This window comes from Daktulosphaira vitifoliae, unplaced genomic scaffold, assembly GCF_025091365.1.
Source record: "Daktulosphaira vitifoliae isolate Bord-2020 unplaced genomic scaffold, ASM2509136v1 Scaffold_1, whole genome shotgun sequence".
Taxonomy (NCBI): Eukaryota; Metazoa; Arthropoda; class Insecta; order Hemiptera; family Phylloxeridae; genus Daktulosphaira; species Daktulosphaira vitifoliae.
Window position 1 is genome coordinate 31,815,670 of NW_026099572.1, and position 11,570 is coordinate 31,827,239.

The following is an 11,570-nucleotide window of genomic DNA, read 5'->3' on the forward strand; positions in this document are numbered from 1 at the left end:
TTATTACAATTATACAGTTCATATTAAATTATCGTATTATAACTATTAATAGAAATAAATCTAATATTATATTAATATGTCTAGATTTATTATTTATATTATTAATTTATAAATATTCTTAATCAATCGCTCTTTTAATTGTGTAATTAGTTTAAAGTAATTTCACAAAATATCATAATTATAAATACCTATATGATTAAACTAATCAAATCCAATAATAGTTATTTAAAACCACACAATATTTAATACATTTAAAAATCCGTATAAAACTATATCTTATAATAAAGGTATTATTTCATACATTTAATTATAGTATAATATAATTTTTTAATTTCTTACACAACTATAAAATAAAGCCCACATAAACTTTTAATAGAATGCAAATTTTACATTATGTATAATTTGATTAAACACCAACAGATAGTTTAGAATTCATAGATTTATTTATTGTAAAAATTGTAAACCAAATTTTAATAAACTGAGTAATAAAGTCTTAAAGAGATTAAACTAGGTTTGACAAAAACTATAAATAATTAATTTAAAAGTTATATTAGTTATTTGAGCAATTTTGTTAAAAAAATTACAGTAACATGAAAGTCTTGTTGAAGTAAATACATTAAAGTTATAATTATTAAATGGATTTTCTTTTTGTGTGTGTCAATAACATGCTCATTTTATCTGAATATACTGTGAGATTACCAATTTTAAGAAATTTTAAAATATATATTTATGTAAAAAACAAATGTATAATATAAACTAAATACATAGAGAAAAACAATGATACAAATTGAAATAAAATATAAATTTAAGTTAAACCTAAGCTTTTAAACACTTAATTGTTACAGTAATATCAATAAATAGTAATAAGAGTAAATTCTCAATTAATAGTTTCTACTCTTATATTATGTTATATATATGCACCATAATTATAAGGAATAAACAAAATAAATTGTTCACATACCGGCTAAAAATCACTAGAAAAGTGATTGTATCACTATGTTTTAATTAACACAAATACAAAAAAAAAAAATTTTTGTACAAAATTTATGAGGATAATTAACAATTTTTCAATATACAAATGGAAAGACAAATAAAAATGTATATTTCATTTATATTTTATTATGTTATGATATCACAACTTGTCAAAATAATTAAATTAACTAAAAATAAATATACAGCTAAAATCAATCAGATTATACAATTATAAAAAAAAAATTAACTTTTCGAAATGTTTTTAGTTAGTTTTTTATCTATTAATAAATCTGTTACTAAATAGACTAAAAATATTTAAATTTCTATTTATGTTAATTTTTTATTTATTAACAAGAAACTTATATTTATATTTAGTAAGATCAATGATGATTTTTTTATATTAAAATGGAAATATACTTATAAATGATGTAAAACATAAAAAGATTAAAATAATGAATGCTCCTAATATTAACAAAATCATNTACAATGAATGGTCCTAATATTAACAAAATCATGTCATATAAATATTATAAACCTATAGAAATTTTACCGAATAGAAAGAAAAAAAAAGACACAACTCTTGGATATCATTTACAATTCTACTTAAAAAATATACAAAGAAAATATAATATTAATAAGCAATGTAAAATGTATTATAGAAAATCTTATATTTATCACTACAAATTTAACTTTAATGTATAAATGTCANCTTAAATTTATCACTACAAATTTAACTTTAATGTATAAATGTCATTTAAATTTATGTGCTTATGACTTAAACTAATTAATATTAGTGCATTACTTAATAATGGAAGAGGGTCTCGATAATTTTTAGATAGATTAAGTATTGGTATATACTAAAGTTAAGTTATGTAATATTGGATGACTAGAGGTTACACTGCCACAGTATCGTAGGTTGTGAGCCCTCCGCTTTGGAATCGTTGTTGTCCTGCTGGGGCTTCGTTTCTAAAAAATAAATTAAAATCAAGATTTATTGAAAATCTTACTAAAGTATTACCTTGGTTGATAAATAGNAAATCTTACTAAAGTATTACCTTGATTGATAAATAGAATTTAATAGAAAAGAATATAATCATATTTTTAGTAAAATTTGTCTCGTAATACATTTTATGCAACCTATAATAATTATAGGTTATTTTTATTATTCTAACATAAACAATACAATTAATAATGAAATAATAATATTTTGCAACCATATAATTNAAATAATAATATTTTGCAACCATGTAATTATATATAATAATTAGTGCTGACCAACCACAAATTGGGGGAGATGCTTGATCAAGTGGTACGTTTTTTTGAAGGTCCCACAATGGTAATTAAAAATTAATAACTATTTAAAATGAGCAAAAAAAGTCACTTATATTATTTTGAACTAAATTGTTCAATAAAAAATTAAGAAAGGCGTTTTTATTTATTTGAATAACGAGAAACAAATTAATATGGATTTCTAATAACTATAAATTGTATAGTTTTTTAAAAGAAATTTAAAATTAAATATTCATTTTGATTTATTGATATTACAAATTTAATTTAATAATTAATCAATTAAAAAATAAAACAAAATAAATTATTTATCCTGTAAAAAATATTATATTATAGCTACGTATAAAACAATCGAATCACTACATAAAATGTTCTAAACACACATTATTAACACCTACAAATTACACACAAAAAATCAAATTTTAATTATTTTCGTGTAAATATGATTAAACAAAATTAATACTTACGGATTCCTTGTTACGGGAAATGCATTAAACATACAAATGAAGTTAGGAAGGATTATTTTCTTAAAGATTAATCTTTTTCTCGGGTTAAATCATTAAGTAAGAAAAATATATAATTTATTTTAAGAGCTTTTATTTCAATCTTACTCTTAAATTAAGATTTTAAATAAAGAAAATAGTGTAACTACCTTTTAGGGTAATTAGTATTTTTATTTATATTACTAACCTTTCAATAAGTTTTCTAAGTTCTTCAGTGGTCATACCGTCTTTAGTATTCCCTTTTGAATGAACTGAAAACCAAAACGAATGTGTTTTCTTTATATTAGGAAATAATAAAGTTACATATAGTCGTAAATTTTCTCTTAAAAAAAACCAATATTAATTTATGAAAAAAAATTATTAGACCGCTATAGAGTTATGTACTTTTATTTATTTTTATGATACTATTATAAAAATAAAAATGGTATATCAAATTATGACACACCGAAAATGTTGAAAGCTTTAAGAATACCAAGCAATTTAAAAGTGTTTAGTAAATTTTTTGGTAAAAAGATTAATTAAAGGATAATAAAGGTAATAATTAAAATAAAATATTTAATAGAATCAGGTCTTTGTTTTGCAGGAAAATATACGTAAAAAATGTTTACTCATCCAGTCAAAACAAATAATTAAATACGTCTTAAAAATAAATGTATTTGTAGGAAATTATTGGTCCATAATTAAAGTATAAATATATTCTTTAATTTTATTTTAATACAATTTTTTTTTTTTGAGTAGTATATTAATAAAAACAAATGTTTAAATAATTCAATATTATGTAAAAACAAATAATAGTAAATTTATTTTTATTTGAGTGTTAGGCGGTTATGATAAGACTAATTGGCAATATACTTACTTACCACGATATTAAAATGAATATGAATAATAAGTAACTAATTCATGCAACGAGCAAATCACCTAGATTAACTTAAAATAAAAAGGTTCTTTAGCAACTTTTTTTAATTTGCTTATTCCATAGCTTATTATGCATCCACTCAAACATTTTTTAAGATTTAAACGAACACTTATGTTGGTTAAACAATAATAATTTAATTTAAATATGATAGAAGTTCTAAAAAATTACAAGGCATTTTACATTTAACAAATTTTCCAAATTAGAACCTTTTTATTCAAAAAGTAAAATAAATCTACTTACAATGAAAAAAATTATTTCATGCATATTAATTAAAAATGTGGATCTTTAAATAATATTTACTTTAATAAAATATTGTATGAAACTTGGACTGCTAACATACTATTTTTTGTAATACTACTATTTACTAATTTTAAACGTATTAATTAAAATAAATTCTTTTTAAAAGAATCCTATAAAATAAAATATTAATCATATTGATTAAAAATCGTAAATCGTGAAAAGGGATGGCCTCTTAACGGGTTTAACTCTCCAATTTTTTTAGAAAATTATAAATCTATATATATTGTTACATAAAAATATTTTTAGGGTGGAGGAAAAATCTATATTTCCTTAAATTTACGCCAATGAATAGATTACAAGTATTCTCAGTTAATTCAAATAAAATTTTTAAATATCAAAAAAAATATTTCAAAGGTTTTTTAAAGAATTCTAATGTTTGTTATTTATTGTTTATGATATTAATGAGTTAGTAAGCCCCTATAATAACTAACACGTTTTACCTTTTATACTAAAATTGCTCTTGCATTGGGATGTGGCTGCAAACGTTTGCCTATTTTGTTGAAATAATATTTATTATTTTTGTTTAGTAATTTAAAATATAACATTATGATAAAATTTATTTAATAGTTGCACTAATAATAAATATTTCTTATTTAAATATACTAAATGAATAAACCTCTTTGTGTATTTAAAATTAAATTAACTAACCAATAGATAAACTTGACCATTAAGATCAAGGTCAATGCAAAATACATTTTTTAAACTATGCAGTTTTAGCATTGCAATACAATATTACTCAATTAAAAAACAAAAAATAATTTTTTGCGTATAAATAAAACTTACCACTAATCTCTTGAATAGGTAGTTCATTATGTTGATCGCATTCGGCTTCTGATATTTGATTACTGTCTTTGGAATCATTGGCCTCATTACTAGTATTACTAACATTTGGATCATGGTTTCGAGGAGGAGGTAGAGGTGGTTCTAGACTTCCTACAGAATAATATAAAAATTTTGTTAAAGTTTAAAATATAGTAAGCAAAAACGTAATTTTATTCTCCGCTAAAATATATAACATTATTTTGATTAAAAATAATGGACAATTATAATTTTTGTAAAAAATTACTATGTAAAATATAACATTCCAACAGCGAACAAAAAATTAAGTCTATTTTTTTAATATTTCCTAGGTGTACGTGTAAGAAGCTTCTAATCCAAAATTAAAGTAATTACGCACATCTTAGTCACAAGTTATTAAAAAAGAAAAGGACGTTAAAAAAAAGTAAATAAACTATAATAATTTTTACGAAAATAAAATATGATTTAAAAATGCATCACATCAAAGTTAACGATTCAGTACAGTTGTTTAATTAAACAACTATGGATAATAGGTAATAAAGAGAAAAAAATACTTTGAATTATCAACTAAATAAATTAATCGGTAATAAAATAATAACATTATAATGAACAAAATTCTTGACTAAAAAAATTTTCCTTGGATAATTAAAATCAAAATTTAATCATGTCATGAACAAATATATCTTTGAAAAATAACATAGATTTGTTCCTATTATTATTTTTTAAATATATTCTTTTAAAATCTTTAATTTAAATTGAAAATTATTCTGAAAAAACTACGATTATCGCAATTTAAAAGTAGTTAACAAAAGAAGAATTATCATAGAACAGCAAAAGTATTTTATGATGATTAAATAACTGGTCAAAATTTATTTTAACTTACCAACACTCTGATGACTAATTGAATTGCGGCCGTCATATTGGTCATATGGAGCACCATATTGACCATATTGACTTCCGTATTCATCACCTATATTTGCTGGATCATCGTATTCAGGTGAAAACATTGAACTAGCTGCTCCACCAACGTGTGAATAACGCCCGTTTCGTGGCTAAAGAAATAATTTTAAATATAAAGATTAATTCGTCAACATTTGTTTGAGAATGCTCAACTTTTGATTGAATTGATTGCCTTTTATTGGTGTAATTAAAAATTATACTCAAATATAAAAATAAAACCTTAAAAATATATTATAACGATGTGTTTACATCTATAGAATAAAAATTTAATTTAAACACATTGTTTAGTGTAGATACCAATCAAATATCGTTTTTCTATAATTGTACAATTTTAAATGTGTTTCATGCAAAACCTGTTAAGTGAATGGTACTTAACGGTTTTCTGTGTTAAACTGCAAGAAATTTTATTCAACTGTATGGATAGCTATGCTACACAATGGCGTATTTAGAAGAACTCTCAGGTTAAAAACCCCTAGAACTTGAAATATATCTAAATTTGCATTGTTTGTTTTATACTAACAAATTGTGTAAAAAAATAAATCAAAGTATCATTATTCCAAGTACTACTAAAGATATATAAAAAACCATAAATATAAAATATCTAATTAAAAGATGAAAATTAAATAGTTAAAACGTTAGAGTTAAGTTAAAAGTAAATTTGTTTTAATTTTAACTTCGATGCGAAGTTAATTTTTTAACTTAATTAGTTTAGTTTATCGTTGAAGAAACTTAGCTCAGGTCATATTGTTAGATAATTATTATCAAGCTAAGATTAATGTCATAGTAATTTTTGGTTGTTTACGCGATTTTTAATCCAATAAGTTATAAAATTTATTTTCTTGATTTTTAACTATTATTACTAATTGTAAGAATATACATCAAGAGAGCGTATCTCAAAATTTGACAAATTAAGATTATTATTAATAATGATAAAATAACTGTTTTTAGATATATTTTTTTGAAGACTTGTAGTTTAATTGTTATGAAAATAAAATTACCCCTTGAAGGTATTAAAATATTTATAAATCAAATTTATTTGTTGATTATCCTAAAAATCTATAAAAACCAAGATTCGTTCTGTTGCAGTATAAACTAAAATATTATTATGTGATGAAAATAATTATTATCATAGCTGCTCACCTGCTCTCAAATTTGAGGAAATATTCTAAAAATAGCTCTGATAGCTTAAATAAGGTGTTGTGTATATATATATTAATATGAATACATTAAATTATGATGAAAGATGTGTTACAAACGTTTATCATTGGTGAATGAAACTGGACTAAACTAACTCCTGCTACATTAATATATTTATTTAACAATAAATATAAATCTTTGAATTTTTCGACGGAGGAGTGAAGAAATATTTGAACTTATTCAGTTAAGTTTCTATAGTTGCATTAGTGTTGCTCAAATATTAAGAAATCAGAATAGCACTTTATGTAAAATCAAAATGATTTAAAAAGTAAATATACTTTTTTTAACTTTTTATGTTAAAAATATTTTTTGGTTTAATTTTTAACTTAGTATGTTAAATTTATAATTTATTAACTTTTAACATATCGGCATTGTCCCTGTTTAGATTAACTTGAGTTAATTATGTATTTAATTTTATTAAATTGTCAATCTTTAATTTAATTTAGACAGTTTTTTTAGTTTTTTCAAATTCGGAAATTTTGTATTTAACGAATTTTTGAAATAATAGATTCAATTAATGTTACCATGGTTTGAGTCCCTGGACATTGGTGCATCATTCCATTGCTAACCATAGTTCCGCCGGGTCCCATTGTTCCACAATGACCATTTTGATGTGGGAACGTCTGGAAAGGCATTTTAGAAGGATCCATTTCTTCACGGAATCCGAGCAAATGGAATGTTGCATATGGGCAAATATCCTCACCATCTACTCCTGTTATTATGCGAAAATGATTAAAATACAATATCATACTACATATAATTTCAGTTGAGCCCGAGGCATTTTGCGACAGATAAAGAAGGTTTGAATTTTATATAAGAAAAAATTCAATTAATTTTTTAAATAGTACAAAGACGCATAAAATATTAAAATATAAGCTCAATCATTATATATTATTTAAATAACTTATTAGTCATAAAATTTTAACGTAAAAACTTAAATAAATTAAGTTAATTAAAAAAAAATAAATTTGTTTAATCAATGAATGCTTAAATTATTTAATGGTAGTAAAGAATTTTTTGTATATAATTTATGTCTAATAGCTTTACTTTTAAAATTTAATGGAATATTCTAATGTAAGGATGGATAGAATTCAGAGGAAGTAGAAGGACAGATTACTCTAGCATATGTATAAGGGTCTATGCATATTTTGATTATTTCCAAAAATGAAAAAACTATCGTTGTAAAAAATCATTTTTAAATAAAAAAAAAAAAAATAAAATATGCACATTAAATTTGTACATTTTTTTAACAAATTTTGTTAAAAATTTGTTAAAAAAAAAATAAGTAGTTAATACATTGAAATTTTTTTTAGAAACAAATTACTGTACTGCTACTCTATGAATTTTTGAATGGCTTTAGGATTAATCAGTAAAACCCAGTTGAAACAAATTTTGAATAAAAATTACAAAAATTAAAAACAAATTTTTCGAGTTTTTTCTCAATAAAGTTGTCTTGTTTATCATTTTTCCAAATAAGTAGTAATAAGTATTTTTTATCATATTATTTTATGCATAGGTTAATTTTAATAGAAAATTTGTGTAGATTTTAAATAAGGAATTTTTTTATTAAGACAATACAACTCGACAAAATTTGAGTCATGGAATAAAATGAAATATTTTTTATCGTCTCAGATCCTCTTTTTTAATGATGATTTCAAATATGCCCATAAATTTGCTCTCCCATCAATATTTTAGCTACAATTGAAGTACATGTAAAATTACGGATTTTTCACGTATAATGTCATTACTTATTAATTATATGTATAGAATCATGATGATAATTTATGCAATTTTGTTGTACTGTGTAATTTATCAAGAACAATGAATAATATTTAATTTCTAATGTACACTCATCAAATATAAATTTTCAATGTCATCCTACTACTATTATACTTGTAGATATATTCATTAATAGGATGTTCAATTAAATAAATTATAATCAAAAATAAAATAAAATAAAACATAAAAAATAACATAAAATAAGATTTATATTGATATATTAGATTACTAGATGATTAATTTTTTAAATTTTTTTATCAATTGAAAAAATTTAGTTAAGTTAAAGAAATTTGTATAATTGAAACTTCTTATTTAAATCTTAAAAAAATTAAAATTATCTACATAAATAACACATTATTACATTTTTAAATACATTAACACCCGAACCACCAAAGACTACAATATGACATACTAACTAAAACACAATCATTTTATGTTTTTTATTGATAATAGAATAATCAAATTAATTACCANATTTTATGTTTTTTATTGATAATAGAATAATCAAATTAATTACCAATACCTTTTTATGTGTATATTTAATATTATTAAAACTAATTATATTAGAAAAAAATTATCTATAATGCATTTAATTCATTTTTTACAATAGTTCATTATTGAGTATTTAATTATAGTTAATTAATTTAAAAGACTCTTGGGATATTTACCAATATACTAACTGAAATAATGTATTAAATAAATCCATTTTATAAGATTGATGACAATTTTTGAAACTATTCATTACATATTAATATAAAATATACTGATATTCAGTAGACTTAAATGTCATATAGTTCTAAATGAAATACTCATTGTTATGGGTATACATTTTTAAGTTTAAGCATAAAATATAGTTATCTTCAAAAATTACTGGTAAAGCTTGTTAATATATATATATATCATTAAGCACACTTTTATTAATTAAATTCGCAAACTGCTGATATTAGTTAAAATAAGCCACCGTGCATCTTTTGTTAATCCTTTGATCATCATTTTACCTCTACACCGGGTGTACATTGTTTCGTCAGAACCTGGACAAGGGGGTAAATGTCCTCTACACCTAGGACTATTATCGTTAAGTTCTTCATACATATGACGCGCTCTAGGGTTCCATGTACCATGACCATTGTAAGGACCGGGAAAACCTGATTTATAAATATGATGAAAACAAAAATAAAAAGTTAATGCTAAATAAAAATAGTATAAAATCAATCTTCAAAATTGAAATAAAAAGCAAACATAAATTGAAAATAATATTCCCTCTAATATTTTTAGAGCTATAGATGTTCTGTTATAACAGAGTAGTAGTTCATACCTCTTTTTATTCTATCACAAGTGTTATAATTTGATCCAGGAACAGGTGGAAGTTTTCGGTTGGGAGGTGCAATGTAACCCAGTTCGTCGTTAAAATCTGCATGTCTCTTATCAAGTGTATTACCACCCATAAGCATAGATTGATTGTATACAGTCATATCATCTAATAAAATGTAATTATTAATTTCTGATTTTTTTAACAATTACTAAATTAAACTGTAAAAATGTTTATGTCAAAACTTGTTATTCGATGGCAACTATTAAATACCTCGTAATCTTGTTTGTCCATTTTCATGAACTCTACGAGACCAAGCAACACAAACTACAATTATACCAACAATAATAACAATAATTGTAGCAGTAGTAGGAACTACTACGTTCAAATCAATCCATTTAGGTATCCATGGAAAATATGTATAAATAGATGTCACATCTTGAACATGGGGAGCAATAGTACCTTAAACAAAATAATAACTAACCTTTTATTTCATCTCCTTTTTTCTTCAAATAACAAAGGAAAATTATAGCCACAATTATGACTAACAAAGCTGATGTTACAGGTACAACTAGGTTAAGGTTGGCTAATATAATACGGATAGCTGTTTCAGTAGCCGAACCAAAACCATTATGATGAACCTCTCTGGCAGGAGCTATAGTACCTGGAACAAGGAAGTATTTTTAAATTAGAAATTATTACTTTAAGAAAAAATTTGTTCCAAGTACTACACCAACTCTGCCTTAATTTCATAGTTTTTTTTTTTTAGTTTTAGCAGATCACTTGAATTAACTTACTTCCACTTAGTGTGAGTGAAGCAAATTCGTATTCAGCTACAGAAAAACCAGCATTGTTGTGAGCTGTTACTCTCAAGTGATACCAAGTAGCTGGGTCTAAATCAAGTACTACAAAATTACCACCAGGTCTTACATTATTAGATACTTGAGTCCATTCTGGTTGCATTCTAAAATTACGTAAATATTGAATTTAATGATTTATTTCTAATTACTAAACTAACAAATTAAATGTTCTCATTATACAGTGATAATATTAATGTTATTACTTTTTTTTATGTTCCACTACAAAATATAACATTGGACAACCACCATCTAGCCAAGCATTTAGATGGAGAGTTACACTGGTAGCAGATACTTCTATAAATTTGCTTGCTTCAGGTATTTTTGGTTTTGAACCCGTTGTTTTTGTAATTAGTATATCTGACTCATCGCCTGTACCAATTCTATACCAATATAAAAACAATCTTGTAGTTACACATATAATCTTTAATAAAATATAATAAAATAATATCTTACAAATTGTAAGCTGTTACAGCTATTTGATAACGTGATCCACACCACAAGTTTTCTAGAGTGAATTTTTCAGCTTTAGCGGCTACTTGAGCTGTTTGCCAGTCTCCAAATTCAGGCTTATATTTAATCGTATAACCATGAACTGGTTCTTTATCATTAGCAAAAGGTTTTAACATTAATGTGATTGTGTTAGAAGTAGTCTCACCAACTGATACTTGTGGTTTATGCGGAGGAGCTAA

At 23.2% G+C, this 11,570-nt stretch overlaps 1 protein-coding gene across 1 annotated transcript in view; it reads right to left on the reverse strand.

Moving 5' to 3' along the window:
- Positions 1–1,685: 1,685 nt before the first annotated feature.
- Positions 1,686–11,570, reverse strand: part of LOC126910357 (uncharacterized) — a 12,611-nt gene continuing 2,726 nt past the window's right edge. The window contains exons 6-16 of the mRNA XM_050692861.1: positions 11,335–11,566; positions 11,085–11,261; positions 10,819–10,985; positions 10,295–10,483; positions 10,028–10,189; positions 9,711–9,857; positions 7,458–7,645; positions 5,660–5,828; positions 4,762–4,911; positions 2,950–3,013; positions 1,686–1,938 (exon numbers count right to left, since the gene is read on the reverse strand). Coding sequence (XP_050548818.1) covers positions 1,866–1,938; positions 2,950–3,013; positions 4,762–4,911; positions 5,660–5,828; positions 7,458–7,645; positions 9,711–9,857; positions 10,028–10,189; positions 10,295–10,483; positions 10,819–10,985; positions 11,085–11,261; positions 11,335–11,566 — 1,718 coding nt within the window. The 3' untranslated portion in view covers positions 1,686–1,865. The remainder of the gene's footprint in view (positions 1,939–2,949; positions 3,014–4,761; positions 4,912–5,659; positions 5,829–7,457; positions 7,646–9,710; positions 9,858–10,027; positions 10,190–10,294; positions 10,484–10,818; positions 10,986–11,084; positions 11,262–11,334; positions 11,567–11,570) is intronic.